Source organism: Crocuta crocuta, unplaced genomic scaffold (genome assembly GCF_008692635.1).
Source record: "Crocuta crocuta isolate KB4526 unplaced genomic scaffold, BGI_CrCroc_1.0 scaffold73, whole genome shotgun sequence".
In the NCBI taxonomy this organism is placed as follows: Eukaryota; Metazoa; Chordata; class Mammalia; order Carnivora; family Hyaenidae; genus Crocuta; species Crocuta crocuta.
This window is the reverse complement of record NW_027529443.1, coordinates 4,536,575-4,556,021: the sequence shown is the minus strand read 5'-3', so window position 1 is coordinate 4,556,021 and position 19,447 is coordinate 4,536,575. Positions and strand designations below refer to the sequence as shown.

At 39.3% G+C, this 19,447-nt stretch overlaps 1 protein-coding gene across 2 annotated transcripts in view; it reads left to right on the top strand.

The window, feature by feature from the left end:
* The window catches only part of RBBP6 (RB binding protein 6, ubiquitin ligase), a 31,684-nt gene extending 15,916 nt beyond the window's left edge, over positions 1-15,768 (top strand). The window contains exons 8-18 of one of the 2 annotated variants that reach the window (XM_077760479.1): positions 2,394-2,566; positions 4,229-4,332; positions 4,448-4,785; positions 6,012-6,108; positions 6,244-6,322; positions 6,425-6,479; positions 7,835-7,903; positions 9,656-10,018; positions 10,308-10,409; positions 11,244-13,001; positions 13,780-15,768. In XM_077760479.1, the coding sequence (XP_077616605.1) occupies positions 2,394-2,566; positions 4,229-4,332; positions 4,448-4,785; positions 6,012-6,108; positions 6,244-6,322; positions 6,425-6,479; positions 7,835-7,903; positions 9,656-10,018; positions 10,308-10,409; positions 11,244-13,001; positions 13,780-15,349 (4,708 nt within the window). In that variant the 3' untranslated portion in view covers positions 15,350-15,768. The remainder of the gene's footprint in view (positions 1-2,393; positions 2,567-4,228; positions 4,333-4,447; positions 4,786-6,011; positions 6,109-6,243; positions 6,323-6,424; positions 6,480-7,834; positions 7,904-9,655; positions 10,019-10,307; positions 10,410-11,243; positions 13,002-13,779) is intronic. The other variant, XM_077760480.1, reaches the window with a different exon arrangement.
* The last annotated feature ends 3,679 nt before the right edge of the window (positions 15,769-19,447 follow it).

The window sequence follows — 19,447 nt, the reverse complement described above, 5'->3', positions numbered from 1 at the left end:
AAATGAAGAGCTGAGTCCTCTTGAACAAGTTTGGATGTACCATGTGAGTCTTAAAATTCCAAAAAAAAATGTTTATTTTATAACCCCATTAGTTCAGATGAGCTACAGTGCTATACCCTACAGCTTAATGTTTATTTTGAACGTGTTTTCAGATCTTATTTTAGGAGCTAATTTTTAATGAAGTGGATAGACCTGAAAACCTAGTGGTATAGTTCAACTAGACAGCTTCTCATTTTATCTGCTCTTATTAACCCATCTAATTACCTTTGTGGTTACCCTCGCCAGTCATGGACTCACATGACATGGAGCACAGTATTAACTGTCCCTTTGGACTGTATTCTCTAACAAGTCCTCCGGTGGGGTTATGAAGTAAGGGCCTCCTCAGGACATACCTTGAGAAACAGCCATTTACAGAATAAGAATGTCCTTGTTCTTAGTTTCACGAAGAGAATATGTAAAAGAACACAGTTGTCCTCAGCCTCATGCTGTAGTGTTGAAATGCAGTGTAGTGGGCAAGTGAGGGTGATGAAAACGGCTATGCTATGGAATGATGTTGCAGAGATTTCGTGGTTTTGAGTATGTGCTTTAGTAAATAGATTGCTTTCATTCACAGATAAGGATTAGTGTTTTCCTGCCCTCCCAACCCTGCTCACTTTCTCCGTTTCACCCCCATCTATTTTTGATCAGTCACCATCCTGTGTCTCGTGGTTCATTTTAGAGCCGTCTGTTGTTAACGCTGTTTCTGATTCAGACAATTCATACGTGCTTCCAGACAACTTAGGTTGCAATGGATGATTTTTATGAACACAATTTAAGAGCAGACCGGTTCATCTTAATATAATAGAAGTTTGTGTCAGAAAAATTAACATCACTCTTGTGAACCGTAACTAATAATTAACTTCATTGTTTTTGAATGCTGAAATATAAAAAAAAAAGACCTTTTGTGCCAGACACACAGCAAATACTGGGGAAATGGGAGCCCAAATATTTTAAATGAAACTTTCACCCTCTCCACTAACACCACTGATAAGCAACTTAGACTCTTCTTCTGTTTCTTTTTCTATCCTCTGTTCTCCTTTTTTTTTTTTTTCTTTCTTTTCTCTCTTGGGCAGTGGGAGACTCCTCTTTCACAAATTGGGAACAATGGGGCATAAGCAAATTGATACTTATTTCTGGAGTCGTGGTGATGTCTATGGAGCAGCTGCAACACAAATAACACACCTAAGGTACCCTCCTCTGTCCAGCTGAGATGCTTTCATTTGCAGCATTGAGATCGACACACACTGTTCCTGAACGAGCTAGAATTTACTTAAGAATTCCTGTGTTTTACAAATCTGCCTGATTACAGAGAAGATGTGGGTGTTGGAAGCAGTGGTGACAAGTCTGAGAATAGTGTATTTTGGTTTTTACTTCCCTAAATTAAAGGGTTGGTTTTTTTTTTAATGTTTATTTTTGAGAGCGCGAGAAGGGGAAGGGCAAAGAGAGAGGGAGACAGAATCCAAAGCAGACTCCAGGTTCTGAACTGTCAGCACAGAGCCTGATGCAGGGCTCAAACTTAGAAACTGTGAGATCATGACTTGAGCCAAAGTTGGACGCTCACAACTGAGCCATGCAGGCGTCCCTGGTTTTTTATTTTCAATATGTTTAATATACAGCATTTCTGCAAAATGCTTTCCTGCCAGAAAATGGACCCCAAGTGACTGAAGTGTTAACTTTATATATTTGTAACACATACTCTAATCATTGAAGTCGTTAATATTTCTTAGTTGGCTATAAATAGATTAATCGTGCTTTAAAAATACTAATTAGAAGTAGACCCCTGGTTTTGAAGTCAATTCTAGCTACTGGTGTGACTGGTGGTATGATATTTCCCTTGAATTGTCCCCCTCGATAGTATAATGTCAGCGCCAGTTTCCATTTACAGCATGATGTCTAAAACCTTCACAGGTTCTGGGGACTGTTGGTCTATAGAAGGGCATATCCCCCCGCCCTGCCCTGGCATCATGATAGGATAGAGAAAATTGTGGTTAGGGTGTTCTCATGTCCAAGTTCAAATCCTGTCTCTGCCACTTAAACTTGTGGCGCTGAATGTGTCCCTTTATTCTCTGGCCCTCAGTTCTAGAGTTGTGGATTCTGAAGATCCTTTTGGCCACTTTCATAGCATTTGTTTTTTTTTTGTTATACTTGTTTAGGATTTTGTTTTTTGTCTTTTTGTTGTTTAGGGGAAGGATGTTCATAACTACTCCCTTATTTTGGAAGGTATTATGCTTGTGTAAACGAATTTGGCATCCTACTGAATTATAAGTTCCCATTATGGTATAGTAGAACATGTACTATCTTGGTAATACTTTGCTTTCTTAACAATGTTAAAACAGTAAAACCTTCTTTTACAGAGAAGCATATGCAATTGGGAAGAAAGAAAAACCACCTTTCTTACCAGAGGAACCATCTTCTTCTTCAGAAGAAGATGATCCTATCCCAGATGAATTATTATGTCTCATCTGCAAAGATATTATGACTGATGCTGTTGTTATTCCCTGCTGTGGAAACAGTTATTGCGATGAATGTAAGAAATGTTGAACCTTCAAAGATACACACTTTAGAATATGTGTATTTATTTGGAAAGGCTCTTGAGGAACACTGTATGTTTTAATCAGTATGAAATGTTGATAATTGATCAGTTCATCAGTGCACATTTAATAGCAAGAACTGTTTTTGTCGCTACATTTTTTTCCTTTAAACAATAGCCTCTTTGTCCTTTTAAATATTGGAATTGACCATTTCTTGTACCCTCATTAGAGTGACTCGACTGAGGTTTTATAAAATGTAGGACTTTTGTTTCCCACACATTTTATTTTCCTTTATTTTTTAAAGTGGGGGCACAGAGAGAGGATCCAAAGTGGGCTCTGTGCTGACAGCAGAGAGGCCCATGGGGGGCTTGAACTCACAAACTGAGATTATGACCTGAGCAGAAGTGAGACCCTTAACCAGCTGAGCCACAGGTGTGCCCCCCTGTTTCCTACACATTTTAAATGGCATGCAGAATTTTGAAAGCCCTTTGGGCATTAGATATTCTGGAAATATTTTTAAATGTACCTAAATCCCTTTTCCAGATTGTGGGAAAATAGTTTATTCTAAAATTCCTAAGTGTAATTGAGAACTGCTCTCTGTAAACATACTACCCAACATTTGCCATGTAGTTACTTGTAACTTTTTTTCCTGATCCTTTATATTAGTACTTGGTTTTTTTCTGCCACTTATTTCTTACCCAGATGAAAATGGCGTCATCTGAAAATTGCACAGCTTAATCCAGTTCTGGCCTTTTGCATTTCTAAACATAGCTTTGGAATATAAATCTTTAGTTTGGGGCCTCTTCAGTGAAGACCAGAACCCAGAAGAGGTCACTTAAGATTTGTTTCTGAGTGTCTTATATTTAACAAACCACTTCATTGCTGAATTTTTACTACACTGAAGCGTAATCAGTGAATCTAACTTAGTGTTATTCCTCTACTGTGCTGTAGGTGTTCTTGATTTCCTTGCCTGCATAATGCTTCTGTTTTTTATAATGCCCTTTTCCCTTTTTTAAGTTACTTATTTAATGTGATCTCTAACACCCCATGTGGGGCTCAAGCTCCCGACGCCGAGGTCAAGAGCCGCATGCTCTTCTGATGGAGCCAGCCAGGCGCCCTCCTCCTGGTGCTTTTTTAAAAACCTGTTAACCATGTACAGTTTTTACCCTTGTAGACTGTATCTTCTATTTTTTTCCCCCTATACTATTTTTAGCTAAACAGAGAGTAGTATTTTGGAAAGAGTGCTTTTTCTCTCAGTTTAAATTTTTATTTAAATTCTATTCATGACTTCTGTTTTTAAGGTAGAGAGAGGTGAGAGCAGAGGAGTGCTATCAGGCAAGAGTTTATACTTTTTTTTTTTTATGTTTTATTTAGTTCTGAGAAAGAGAGAGACAGCATGAGCAAGGGAGGGTCAGAGAGAAAGGGAAATACAGAATCCGAAACAGGCTCCAGGCTCTGAGCTGGCTGTCAGCACAGAGCCCAACGTGGGGCTTGAACCCACAAACCATGAGATTATGACCTAAGCCAAAGTTGGACGCTTAACTGAATGCGCCACCCAAGCGCCCCCAAGAGTCTGTAATTCTAAGTTTCTTAATCTTAGAAATGATTAGTAATGTGTGCTTGGAAAGAGTAATGTAATATTTAAAAATTTTACACAGGCATAAGAACAGCACTCTTAGAATCGGACGATCACACATGTCCAACATGCCATCAGAATGACGTTTCTCCTGATGCTTTAATTGCCAATAAGTTCTTACGGCAGGTAACTGACTTTGTATCCCTTTTGGAAAATTCTTTAAAATTTTTTGATGTTTTAAACTGTGTGGAAGTAAATTTGACCTTACATTTTCCTGCATCGTTCTGTTTGGTATCTATAGGCTGTTAATAACTTCAAAAATGAAACCGGTTATACGAAAAGACTACGAAAACAGTTACCCCCACCCCCACCCCCAGTACCACCTCCAAGACCACTCATTCAGCGCAACCTACAACCTCTGATGAGATCTCCAATATCAAGACAACAGGATCCTCTCATGATTCCAGTGACATCTTCATCAGCTCACCCAGCTCCTTCTATGTCTGCATTAACTTCTAATCAGTCTTCCTTGGCCCCTCCTGTGCCTGGAAATTCATCTTCTGTCCCGGCTCCTGTACCTGATATAACGGCGACAGTGTCCATCTCAGTGCACTCCGAAAAACCAGATGGACCTTTCCGGTAAGTCTGTATATCTCTCATTATCAGGAAACAAGTGAGATCAGGAATATGGGTTTTCATTGTTATTTATCACTTTAAGTAGTTGTCGTAGTGACCAGTATGTATCATCCTTGTGAACCACAGTGCTCAGTAAGGTGGGTGACTCCATAAAGTAACCCATTGCTAAATGGGTACTTTTAAGAGACGACTCATTGGAAGAACAGGCAAATGAAGGAGTTTCACTTGGCAAAAAATTAAGCATACCAGGGTCAGGAACTATACAAGTTGCCAGCAACCCCTGTTAAATGTTGAATTAAATACTACAAGAGAAAATTCACTTGTAGTCATACTGATGGTATTAGTAGATTTGAGCAGAACTAAGTACAATTTGGGTAGGTGGAGAAGAGGGGATAAAACATGGGTGGAGGTAGAGAAGTAAGAAACAGTAATTGTTTTGGAGCATAATTATTTAGAAGACTAATGAGAACTCACTTTAATCCTACCACTCTGGACATGAAAAAGATCTTTGGACATGTAGTCCAGTGGTTCATAAATTCTTTTTTTTTTTCTTCAAGTGTTTGTTTATTTTTGAGTGATAGCACGAGTGCACATGACTCCCAAGTGGGGGAGGGGCAGAGGAAGAGAATTGTGAGCAAGCTTCACGCTGGCAGCGCAGAGCCCAACGTGGGGCCTGAACTCATGAACCTTGAGATCACAACTGGAGCCGAAACCAAGAGGTGGACAGCAACGAGCTGAGCCACCCAAGTGCCCCAGTGGCTCATAAATCCTTAAAGAATCGACCACTTTAAAAAAAAAAAAAAAATAGATGCCAGGTGTCTCTGCGGACATACTAAAGCAAAATCTTGAGGACTGCGACCTTTACATTTATGTTTAAGACCTTGCCAGAATTCATTGGCTTTTTAGTGGCAGGGCTGGAAGTAGAATGGACTCTTAATCCTGTATTCTTTTGGTCCCACAGTTTGATTTTCTTCTTTTTTTTTAAGTTTTATTCTTAAAACTAATTTCTCTCCCATCTATTATAGATGGTACTTCTTAAAGATAGTCCTTCTTTTTTCCTTATCACTTTTTTGTCCAAAGAGCTCTCCACCTAACCCAAAAGTTTTCATCAACTTATCTTCATGCAGGTGGTGGGTGAACAGACTTACTAAATTATATACTGTAGTTTGCTTACTCTTACTCCATTTCTGATGAATTTTTCACATACTGCAAATTCTCTGGTCTTCTAGGGACTCTGATAATAAAATATTGCCAGCTGCAGCCCTTGCATCAGAACATTCAAAGGGAACCTCTTCAATTGCGATTACTGCTCTTATGGAAGAGAAGGTAAGTTTTATTGGCTTTAAATTTGAAAATTTATCTTTCAGTTTTCTGATTTTGGTTTGATTTTTTTTTTTTAACTCTCCCTCTTTTTTTTTTCTTTTTAACTGTTTCTTTTTTATTTATATTTTTTTCCTAAAGGGTTATCAGGTGCCTGTACTTGGAACCCCATCTTTGCTTGGACAGTCACTATTGCATGGACAATTGATCCCCACAACTGGTGAGTAAAGTCATTTTGGTTTGAACATGTTCTCCTTTAAAAAATAATTTTAACTTTATTTAATATGCAATTTCATCTTTACCTACTATTCTTGTTTCCAAGGTCCAGTAAGAATAAATACTGCTCGTCCGGGTGGTGGTCGACCAGGTTGGGAACAGTAAGTATATGTTTAAAATAATCTCCAGATGATTGCTTTCAAACTAAACCGTGGGAATTATAATCTAGTATGTTGCTGAATGTTTTTTATTATAAACCCCCCTTTTATATGACATGTTAAGACTGAGCTGAAGTTGGATGTTTAACCAACTAAGCCACCTAGGAGCCCATTTTTACTTTCATGTGTTAACAGAGTGATCTTGACAGTATCTCAGTTCATGAATAGATAAGATTAACTGAAGGAGTATTTTCTTTGAAAGGAGTATTTGAAATACTGAATCATTTATTGTACTAAAAGATTGACTTTTTTCCTATCCTTTATTTTTGAGAGAGACCGAGAAGTAAGCATGAATGTGAGGGAGGGGCAGAGAGGGAGACACAGAATCAGAAGTAGACTCCAGGCTGTGAGCTGTCAGCACAGAGCCCAATGTGGGGGTTCGAACTCACAAACAGTAAAATCATGACCTGAGCCAAAGTTGGACGCTTAACCTACCGAGCCACCCTGGCACCCCACCTTTTTCCTATCCTTAAATGAATTTTCAAATTTTAATTTAACACATGTTAAGATTAAAGGCTACCAAAATAGAATTTCTCATTTTGAATGATCTGTTAATGAGATTTTTATTGCATATTAAAATCTATAAGATTTTTTGCCCTGTGAAATACAAAGAATTATGATCTTTATAAGATGTTCTATGGCATTAAAAATTAGTATGTTTATTGTCTTTCTGTCTATGCAATCATTTGTATCTATAGTCTATATAACAGGCTTACGTATTTATGTAAACTGGTTTTTATTCTAAAACTATGATTTTTTTTGTTTAAAGATAAATCAAATTTTCTGTTTAAACAAATAGGCTAAATGAGAGACTTAGCAGATTATATCAGTAGAAGGAACATGGGATTTGGAGACAGGTAGGCCTGAGTTGGAATCCCAGCCCCTGCATTTAGCAGCGCCATGACGCTGAGCATGCGGTTTTACTCCTCAGCCCCATTGCCTCATCTGCAGAATTGGAGCAGTGCTAGTTCCTCACCAGCACGGTGCCCAGCAGATAGAAGGGCTCTTCCTTTCTTCTGTAACAAGTTCACAGTCACTTATAGGATGCTAAATGAAATACCATATTGTGGAAAATATTGTATATTGAGGTTTAATTATTGTCACAGTAGTTAACCAGGAAAATTAGTTCTACTAAATGTAATGCTTGCTCATCTCTCCTCTGTCTGGAGCAAGTTTCAGAATGAGGATCAGGGAGAGGGAAAATTTTCTAGAATAGTTAAAATAGGTGTCTTTTAAAGCCTACACACTAAGAGGTTGTATATCATACTCAAGCCCATTTTATCTTTCTTTCCACACAGTTCCAATAAGCTTGGATATCTGGTTTCTCCGCCGCAGCAAATTAGAAGAGGGGAGAGGAGCTGCTACAGGTATGCTTGTTAAAAATTTTGAATGACACTGCTGAATGACAGTGCTGAAAAATAGAAGACAAAAAAATTAAAGCACAGCAGTGGCAAGGGAGGGAGGTTACTTGGTTTATTCTTATCTCACACTTAAGTCCTCAGTAGTTAGCCTTGAGGCCTAGAGAAGAACAGATTACATTTAGTATTTTATTTATTTTTTTTAATTTTTTTTTTTTACGTTTAGTATTTTAAATGATGGTTTTAGGCTGCATCTTTAATATCGTTCCCAATGACTACTTTCTTCCTGCACAGAGCAGAATATTAGCCTGCACTTACTCTTTTGACGGTAGAAGGAAGTCATTACGGCTCAGATAGGATTTAAGGTGTCAGTTTAATTTAAGATCAAAGTTAACTAGCTTACCTCCGAAGCCGTGAAGAAGAATTGCATTTACCTCTCTTCTAGACTCAATTGTCCCAAGTCTTCTCCCACCTTTTCTTTTTTCCAAAAGAAGAGACCAGGAGATTGTTCGGGGCTCCTTCCCTGAACAGGCAAAAGCCATGTTATTCTGCACAGTAAGCCGTAGGTCTTATTATCTAGGTCATTCTCGCTACCAGGGTAAAGGCCTCCATATGAACTTTATAACAAAAATATTAAGGATGTGTTCTAGTGCTCCATTGAGAATTGCTCAGTAACTTTGTTACTAGATCACATGTTAATAGAAGATAATGTTTACTAATTCAGATTCTGAAGAGGCTTAAAAANGACGCTTAACCGACTAAGCCACCCCGGCGCCCCTGAAGAGGCTTAAAATCTAACCCCCTGCTGCTGCTGTTCTGTATCAGTTACCTAGAATTTAAAGAACCTTTAGCTTAACAGAAATGAGCCCATGTTTTAAAGAAGCCACTATTTCTTTTAAGAGAAACAATTCAGAAAAACTTTGGCCAGCACTGTTCTTTTCACCTAACCCATTGCGAGAAAATACTGAGATTTTTAGTTGTTGATTACAAACATTAAAAGGGGTACTTATTTTCTTGAGGATGAAAGAGCATAGGGAATATAATCAGTGGTATTGCGATGGCGTGGCACGGTGGCAGATGACAGTTGTAGACTTAACTGAATTTCTGTGTTGCGCACCGGCAACTAATAATGTAACCTTATGTGTCACCTATATGTCAGTGTTTAAAAAAGATAATGAGTAGAAAGTACTTTAAATATAAAACAGCCCCCAAAACTATGAAGCCATTTAACAACTAGGTTTCCAAAGACATTTTAACAGCACAGAGAAATGCTCATTATAAAATGTCAGGTGAAAAATAAGATCATGTAAAATTATAAAAATAATAAATACCTAGTACTTACTCTACGTTGAAAGATCTTTCCACACTTCCTACCTCAAAAGATTACAGGAAGTGGTTTTTCTTCATTTAAAGTTTTAATCTTGGAAGGCATTTTGGGGAGGTCTAGGTCGGTGAGCCATTAACCTTGTTAGTTCCTTTAAATGACAGATTAGGAAGTCACCGGAGATAATTGTCAAGGGATGATGAATCTGAACTTCACAAAAGAGAACTGAATATAGCATCTCCTTATGGAGAAGACCCTGTAAATTCAGGTCATCTCAATCTCCAAGTGGCCTTAAAAATTGTATCAGTGTTCTTTGAATAGTTGATTATATTCCATTGTTTGCAAGTTTGAAGATAATTACAGATAGAAAAGACAAGCTTACTTGTCTCAGGTGTTGTTAGTTTGAAGGAATAATATCTTGGAATTTATTTCTCCAGAAGTATAAACCGCGGACGACACCACAGCGAAAGATCACAGAGAACTCAAGGCCCATCACTACCAGCAACTCCAGTTTTTGTGCCTGTCCCACCCCCTCCTTTGTATCCACCTCCTCCCCATACACTTCCTCTCCCTCCAGGTGTTCCTCCACCACAGTTTTCTCCTCAGTTTCCTCCTGGCCAGCCACCACCTGCTGGATATAGTGTCCCTCCTCCAGGCTTTCCGCCAGCTCCGACCAATTTATCAACACCTTGGGTGTCGTCAGGAGTGCAGACAGCTCATTCAAATACCATCCCAACAACGCAAGCCCCACCGTTGTCCAGGGAGGAATTCTATAGAGAGCAACGACGGCTAAAAGAAGAGTGAGTGTTTCAGTGTGAAATTCTCATACACTTTCATTTTCTGATGTAACATTAAACAGGTATCTTTGGAAACATTTTCCAGTGTTTCCAGCTAGTACAAGAAAAATCACCTAAAAATTAAACCAAAGCCATTCAAGCAACTTCCTTAGGGATTCCTAGTTATTTATAGTTTTAAAGTGGAAAACTAATGGCAATTTCATTCATTTCATTCATGATCTAATTACATTTGTCTTGTTAGTTTTCTTAAATGGTTTTTGTTAACTTTCACTCTTTAACTTTATTTTACTAGGGAAAAGAAAAAGTCCAAGCTAGATGAGTTTACAAATGATTTTGCTAAGGAATTGATGGAATACAAAAAGATTCAAAAGGAGCGTAGGCGCTCATTTTCCAGGTTAGTGTTTTGCAAGCCTTCACAACAGAATTACAAATGGGACTTTGAATATCCAGGGATTAGCTATGGATATAAATAACATTGCACTTACGGAATTTTTCTGATTCGGTCCAGGCTTATAGAAATGGAGATGTAGCTTATTTCCCAATATTTGTTTATTGAAATATTGTCTCAGTGTAAATTCTATTGTGTAGAACTAGCAGTTATGGGGATTAAATTGCCCTTGTCCCTTGAAGTTATTTATAGTGTGAAATAATTGGGAAAATGTTTGTGGAAGGAAAGAAACAGAGGACTAGCCAAAGAACATTTTGAGGACCCTTTGACCTAAGGCTACAGCTTCTTGCTGGAACATTAACCTGTGTAATTATGAAGTAGTGGTAGAATACAAATTGCTTTATCAACAGAAAAACTGAATTATAAAAATTCCCTGGAAGTCTTTTTTTTAAGCTTACATTTGTGGTTCCTTTCAAAGTGCTAGACTATTGGCCAATGTAGGACAAAGAAATTACTCCTACTTCAATAACCAGATAGGAAATAAAGTTTAAATTTAATTAATTTTGTTTAATGTTAATTAGCTCATATAACTCACGGTACATTAATGCGCTTCACTCTAATTGTCAAGATTTCACTTTTGTTTTGTAACAAGTGATTGCTCTGATCTTTGTGTACTTTATTCCATTCCAGTAGAGGTCACTGTGCCTCTCTAATCATCTAAGATGAAATTTGATATAAAGAAAGATGGAACCGTGAGGAGAGCATGCTAGAATCTGAGTCTGTATTTTAGTTTGTAAATATTTCTCAACTATCAACTATTGTTTTGTTTTTTGTTTCTAGGTCTAAATCTCCTTATAGTGGTTCATCATATTCAAGAAGTTCGTATACTTATTCTAAGTCAAGATCTGGTTCAACACGTTCACGTTCTTACTCTCGATCATTTAGCCGCTCACACTCTCGTTCCTATTCCCGATCACCTCCATACCCCAGAAGAGGCAGAGGCAAGAGCCGAAATTACCGTTCACGGTCTAGATCCCATGGATATCATCGATCTAGGTCAAGATCACCCCCCTATAGACGATACCATTCACGGTCAAGATCTCCTCAAGCATTTAGGGGACAGTCTCCCAATAAACGTAATGTGCCTCAAGGGGAAACAGAACGTGAATATTTTAATAGATACAGAGAAGTTCCGCCACCTTATGACATGAAAGCTTATTACGGGAGGAGTGTTGACTTTAGAGACCCATTTGAAAAAGAGCGTTACCGAGAATGGGAAAGAAAATATAGAGAGTGGTATGAGAAGTATTATAAAGGTTATGCTGCCGGAGCACAGCCTAGACCATCAGCAAATAGAGAGAACTTTTCTCCTGAGAGATTTTTACCTCTTAATATCAGGAATTCTCCCTTCACGAGAGGCCGCAGAGAAGATTATGCTGGTGGACAAAGTCATAGAAGTCGAAACTTAGGTGGCAGCTATCCAGAAAAGCTTTCAACAAGAGATAGTCACAATCAGAAGGACAATACAAAGTCGAAAGAGAAGGAGAGCGAAAATACTCCAGGAGATGGTAAAGGAAACAAACATAAGAAGCATAGAAAAAGAAGAAAGGGGGAAGAAAGTGAAGGCTTTCTAAACCCTGAGTTATTAGAAACTTCCAGGAAATCAAGAGAACCTACAAGCGGGGAAGAAAATAAAACAGACTCATTGTTTGTTCTCCCAAGTAGAGATGATGCTACACCTGTTAGAGACGAACCAATGGATGCAGAATCCATCACCTTTAAATCGGTGTCTGAAAAAGACAAGAGGGAGAAAGATAAACCAAAAGCAAAAGGTGACAAGACCAAAAGGAAAAATGATGGGTCTACTGTGTCCAAAAAAGAAAATGTTGCAAAACCTGCTAAGGGACCCCAAGAAAAACTAGATGGAGACCGTGAGAAATCTCCTCGATCTGAACCTCCGCTTAAAAAAGCCAAAGAGGAGACTCCAAAGACTGACAATCCTAAATCATCATCTTCCTTCCAAAAAGATGAAAAGATCATTGGTACCCCCAGAAAAGCTCACTCTAAGTCAGCAAAAGAACACCAAGAGACAAAACCAGTCAAAGAGGAAAAAGTGAAGAAGGATTATTCCAAAGATGTCAAATCAGAAAAGCCAACTAATAAGGAAGAAAAGGCCAAGAAGCCTAGTGAGAAAAGTAAGCCACCTGATAGTAAGGGAGAAAAAAGGAAAAGAAAAACTGAAGAAAAAAGTGTAGATAAAGATTTTGAGTCCTCTTCAATGAAAGTGTCTAAACTGGAAGTAACTGAAATGGTCAAACCATCACCAAAGCGCAAAATGGAACCTGATATTGAAAAGATGGATAGGACCCCTGAGAAAGACAAGATTTCATCATCAACTGCCCCAGCCAAAAAAATCAAGCTCAATAGAGAAACTGGTAAAAAAATTGGAAGTACAGAAAACGTATCTAATACGAAAGAACCCTCTGAAAAATCGGAGTCTACATCTAGCAAAGTTAAACAAGAAAAAGTCAAAGGAAAGGTCAGACGAAAAGTAGCTGGAACTGAGGGATCCAGCTCAACTCTTGTGGATTACACCAGGTATCTGATTATGGGTGGCTGGGTATGCATGTTCATTTTAGGAAAGAATTTTCTTTAATTTTATCCATGCTTATGCTTTTAAAATGTAATATATAAATTAACAAAGGGTTAGGCTTGGGACACCTGGGTGGCTCATTCATTTGAGCATCCAGCTCTTGATTTCAGCTCAGGTCATGATTTCAGAGTGGTGGGATTGAGCTTCATGTTGGGAAAGAGAAGGCCTGGGTTCTGCTTAAGATTCTCTCTCTGTTTCTCTCTCTCTCTCTCCCTCCTCCTCCTTCTGCCCCTCTCTAAAAAAGCAAAAAGAAAAAGAAGGGATTAGGCTGGTTTACCCCTGTCTTTAAAGAAAGGAGTTGAAATAAGTAGATATTGTGGGCCAGCATTTATTTTTATACAATCCTGTATTTAAATCATTTAATCTCTGTCATTTAATCTCTATTAGAGTAATTGGGTTTTGAGAGTTAAAAGGATACTTATGCTTAAGTTATTAGCCTTCTTGTGTATTTATCAGTGTTTAGGGGCATCTGGGTGGCTCAGTCAGCTAAATGTCTGACTCTTGAGGTCTACTCAGGTCATATCTCATGGTTCATGAGAGCCCTGTGTTGGGCTCTGCCATGACAGCTCAGAGCCTGCTTGGGATTCTTTTTCTCTGCCCCTCCCCTGCACATGCCCCGCACATGCGTGCTCTCTCTCAAAATAAATATTTTTAAAGTTCTATTTATCAGTGTTTAGTAATAGTAAATTTTTCATGAATTAATAACATTTTAATTCTTTTTAGTACGAGCTCAACTGGAGGCAGTCCTGTGCGGAAATCTGAAGAAAAAACAGACACAAAACGAACTGTCATTAAAACTATGGAAGAGTATAATAATGACAATACAGCTCCTGCTGAAGATGTTATTATTATGATTCAGGTTCCTCAGTCCAAATGGGATAAAGATGACTTTGAATCTGAAGAAGAAGATGTTAAGACCACACAGCCTATATCAAGTGTAGGAAAACCCACCAGTGTTATAAAAAATGTTAGCACTAAACCATTAAATACAGTCAAGTGTACTGAAAAAGAAAGCGAGTCATCAGAGAAAATTCAAAAGCTCTCCAAGGAAGTTAGCCATGAAGTCACACAGCATGAGATCAAAAGTTCAAAAAACTCTGTATCTAGTGAAAAGGGGAAAGCCAAAGATCGAGATCATTTGGTGTTGGAGAAGGAAAACCCTGAAAAGAGGAAAAGCAGCACTCAGCCAGAGAAAGAGAGTAACTTGGATCGTCTGAGTGAACAAGGAAATTTTAAAAGTCTGTCTCAATCTTCCAAAGAGACAAGAACTTCAGATAAACATGATTCCGTTCGAGGTTCCTCAACTAAAGACTTTACTCCCAATAGAGACAAAAAAATTGACTATGACAACAGAGAGCACTCAAGTTCCAAACGTAGAGACGAAAGGAATGAATTAACTAGAAGGAAAGACTCTCCTTCTCGAAGTAAGGATTCTGCATCTGGACAGAAGACTAAGCCAAGGGAGGAGAGAGATTTGCCTAAAAAAGGAACAGGAGATTCCAAAAAGAGCAGTTCTAGTCCCTCCAGAGACAAAAAACCTCATGATCACAAAGCCACTTATGATACGAAACGCTCAAGTGAAGAGACAAAGTCTGTAGATAAAAATCCTTGTAAAGATCGTGAGAAGCACACGTTAGAAGCAAGGAACAATAAAGAATCAGGTGGCAATAAACAACTGTATGTGCTTAACCCACCAGACCCCCAGATTGAAAAGGAGCAAGTTACTGGGCAGACTGACAAGAGTGCTGTCAAGCCTAAGCCGCAGTTAAGCCATTCCTCCCGACTTTCCTCTGACTTAACTAGGGAAACGGACGAAGCTGCTTTTGAACCAGACTATAATGAAAGTGACAGTGAAAGTAACGTGTCTGTAAAAGAGGAGGAAACTTCAGGAAAAATTGCTAAGGAACTGAAAGATAAAGTCGTGGAGAAAGCAAAAGACAGTCAGGACCCAGCAGCAGTCAGCCAGGTGGGCACCGCCAGGAGCCAGAGTCAAAGCAGCCCTAGTGTTAGTCCAAGTAGGAGTCATAGCCCTTCTGGCAGCCAGACCCGAAGCCACAGCAGTAGTGCCAGCTCTGCAGAGAGTCAGGATAGCAAGAAGAAGAAGAAGAAGAAGGAAAAGAAAAAGCACAAGAAACATAAAAAACATAAGAAGCATAAGAAGCATGCAGGCACTGAAGGAGAAGTGGAAAAAAGCCAAAAACACAAACACAAGAAAAAGAAGTCAAAGAAGAGCAAAGATAAAGAAAAGGAGAAGGAGAAAGATGACCAAAAAGCAAAATCTGTCCCCGTATAAAAGGACAGATTTCAAAAATTGACTTAATTACTAAGTCATCTGTATTAAATTTTGTTATAATGTAAAGAGATTCAAGCTTTGTAAATAATGATATGGAAGACCCTGTGCTGCACTTAAAATATTGCTGCTTGATTATTTGATTTTTACATCAGAGCTTTATAACACGAACTTTTGTACAGAATTGTGAGTTGTGACCATGTAACATGAGAGGTTTTGCTAGGGCCTATTATTTTTAACCACCATTAATTAGTTGGGGTGGAGTTTACTGTACTGTGAAATTTTCACATTTGAATTTTTTTAATTGCCTGGCAAAAGCTGATATCAGTTCTAAAATATCAGCAGAATGATTTGCTGAATTCATTACAACCCCGTTATGTCACTTTTTGATTACAATAAAAGTTTTCAGTAAACTTTTCAAATGTTGAATATTTGCATTATTTGAAGAGTGGGTCCTGTCTCTTCCCTCCTCCCGTTTCCTCATTTAAAATATCCTTAAAGCCTGCAGTATAAGCCAAACTGAATGTACAAAGTTAGGAAGCAGACCTGGTAGATAGACTTTGTCAGTAGGCTGGTGGTAGGTGGCCAGAAATAAGAAATCCGGATTAATTGGAGATCTGGGTGGGGAAAAAAATCTAAGTCTTAAATATATAAAGTAATTAGAAGTTTGGACTTGAATTTTAGCAGTGAGGAATTGTGATTTGCTTATGGTCGTTTATTTTTCTGGAAACCCTGGTAAAGGAGTGTGAAATTCATTGATGAACTGCTAGCTAGAGAGTACACACCAGCGGGCCTCAGTGGCCTACCTGGTTTGCCCGGGTGACAAAAGCAAGCAGCAGCAGGGGCGCCTGGGTGCCTCATTGGCTCAGTCCGACTTCAGCTCAGGTCATGATCTCGCGGTTCGTGGGTTCGAGCCCCACGTCGGGCTCTGTGCTGACCGCCAGCTCCGAGCCTGGAGCCCGTTTCAGATTCCCTCTCTCTCTGACCCTCCTCTGCTCGCACTGTCTCTCTCTCAGAAATAAAACAATAGAAAATAAATTAAAAAAAAAAAAATCAGTTAAAAAACAAGCAGCAGTCGGTCCAGAAGCACTAGGTTAGACTACGATGGGCNCTCTCTCTCTGACCCTCCTCTGCTCGCACTGTCTCTCTCTCAGAAATAAAACAATAGAAAATAAATTAAAAAAAAAAAATCAGTTAAAAAACAAGCAGCAGTTGGTCCAGAAGCACTAGGTTAGACTACGATGGGTTCTTCCATTGTGTTGGTGGGTCAGGAAGTATTATAGGCAGTGAAAAGCTATCAAAAGGGTTTGGAGAGTTGGGGTAAGAACAGAAACAGCAGCATGAACAGGGATCAAGACGACAGCCGCTAGAGGGAGGAGAAGAGATCAGCTCCAGTCAGGGTGGCCCTGCAGTACCTAGCACTGGACTGTGACTGTGGAACAGGAAAGGCTTCACAGTAGCAAGGACTTGCTGCTGCTAACCCCGTCTCCATGCCTTGTCATGGTTTCCAGACTGCCATGTGGATAGCAGTGTAAACACACTTTATTTGAATGTGGTTTTTTTTTCAACTTTTTTTTAATGTTTTATTTCTAGGAGAGAGAGAGAGAGAAACAGCGTGAGCAGGGGAGGGTCAGAGAGAGAGGGAGTCACAGACTGAAACAGGCTCCAGGCTCTGAGCTGGCAGCACAGAGCCCGACGCGGGGCTCGAACCCACGAACCGCGAGATCATGACCTGAGCGAAAGTCGGACGCTTAACCGACTAAGCCATCCAGGCGCCCCTTGAATGTGTTTTTTAATGCAACATTTAATATTTAAAGAAATGAAGGTGGGTTGACACAAAGGCTGCTAACGTGAAAGTCCTTCAGAACGGAGTTAGGTTTGTCAGATGTTTATCAAAAGTTAAGTTAAAATAAGTTCTACCCAACTTGCCTTTAAAGGGCTCCATCCCTGGGGATGAGGGTGTCTGTTCGGCCCGCTGCCAGCCCCACCCCACCCTCTACAACACATACTACTGTTTTCTACTTTCAGATATTCCAGCTAAGCTACACTCAATTCTTAATATAAATCAGGACCCTGGGTCTCGATTATATCTCCCACATTCATTGAGGATTTTAGCACCCAGAACCCCAGCCTAAGTTTCATCATGTGAGGCCAGTTTCCTTACCAAGGTAGGCTCCTCGTTTTTTATTTTAATCTCAGCTGACCTTCCTTTTAACTGCAGTCCACTCATATGACAGTCTTGCAGAATTCATCATCTGGGACCATTCTGCTCGTAAGTTTAAGCCGTATTTTGATACGGTTGATAGCATAGCCTGGTCTTCGACTCCATCATCTACTGGCCTTGCTTGGGCCTGAGGTTTTAACTCCTCTTTCTACTGTCTTTCTCTAATTGCCTAAGCCCTGCTGTTTCCACCACATGACATGCCCCAAACCTGCTGCACCTTCCCCATCTTCCTGTACCCAAACAGTGGATCTCCTGAACCTAAATAAAGGTGCTAAATGGGGTGCTTAGCGAAATTAAAGGCTTGCAAGAAATGTTAAGAAATGGACTGCCAGACACTACGGTGCTTGTATTTATTTGATCTTTAGAAAGTCTAATGGCTTTTGATGTCTGATAACCCTCTGAGAAGGAAATTCCACTGCCTGTGAAGGTCAGTCCAACCTTAGGTACTCTGGCCTCAGTGCCTAACTAGTCCAACTCACCCCCACCATGTGAAGGAGTTGGACAACATGGAAGACTCCCCTATTTTTGCCGGTCCCCAGAAAGGCCATATTCTATCTCCTTATCTTACGCACTTGGCTGTTTTTTAGTCCGGCTGGAATTTTCTTCCGCCTCTGCCCATCTCACAGTTTATTACTAATTGTTTAAGAGTTTGCTTGCCCTTTTTGAACTACTCCCTCACGGTGCCTGCCCGCCCACCCCCAGGCACACCTGGGATGCAGCAGCATTGATGAATGTGCTGTGGTGACACCACAACTGGTGACACCAGTTGTTTTTTATGGGCTCTGGTTGTCTTCCTCACAGCACTGAGAGCCTCAAAAGGAATGTGTGGTTTATATTCCAGACGCCAAACCACGCCTTGCACATAATGTTTGAATTGATAAGACAAAATAGCTTTTTTTTTTTTAGCTTGAAGTTAAATTTTGCAAACTTCCTGGAAACCAGCGATGTGTCAACGTTTATAAGGAAGGAAAATAATTTTTGAGCTACTATAGATTTGGAAGATAGTAGCCTTCCAATAAGCAGCTGCTTCACCGTGCCAAGGAGATTGCAAAGCCTTACAATCAGAGGCCTAAGAATAACTCCTTTGCTAGTCTCAGCATGCCAAATGAAGTGTGTTAAGTCCCCTCCAAAATGTTCAAGCCTAAGATTTCAGAGTTAGAAAGCCAGTTAATGGTTTATTCATTCCGATTTGTGCAAGTGTCCCCATCTGTCTTGTCCACTTTTCCCTGTCTTTAACTGCTTCAATGAATGCTGTTTTACTGTACAAAACTACACGGAACAAAACCTCTGGAGCATGTTTCTTCTATAAGTCTTTTTACATTACTGCTATTTATGTAAGCCAGCTTCAGCTGGTCTCTTATTTTAACAAAGCCCCACTAATACATAGGTATGTATAGACAGTGTGCCCTACTTTTTATGTATCCTAAACACATCCTTAGGCATTAACATTTTTCATCAACGTTTTTAAGAATTGTAATCATCAAAGAAATAAAGTAAGCCACTTAAATCCTTAACAAAGGCTAATGTGGCACTGGTATATGTGAATAACAGTTCACACTAGTAAGAAAAATGGAGTTAACAGGAGTGTTCAGAGATTCCATGAGAATTCTTTTCAGCAATGTAGTCTCAACCCTTCATCAAGGCTTCTCTTTGTTACAGGCTTTTGAGACTATCTTTAAGATCATGTTAAAAGGACTTTTTAAAAGAACAGCTATTTCTAGTTTGAAGGGAAAAAAGCCATTGCTAATTTATGCATTTCTGAAAAACTAATGGCTGGTGAACTGATCCCCGTATTCGAACCAACAGCAGAATGAATCTTGCTTTTCCACTCAAATGTAGTCTCTTACCCCTTTGCTGTGAAGTTGGCTTTGCCAGGG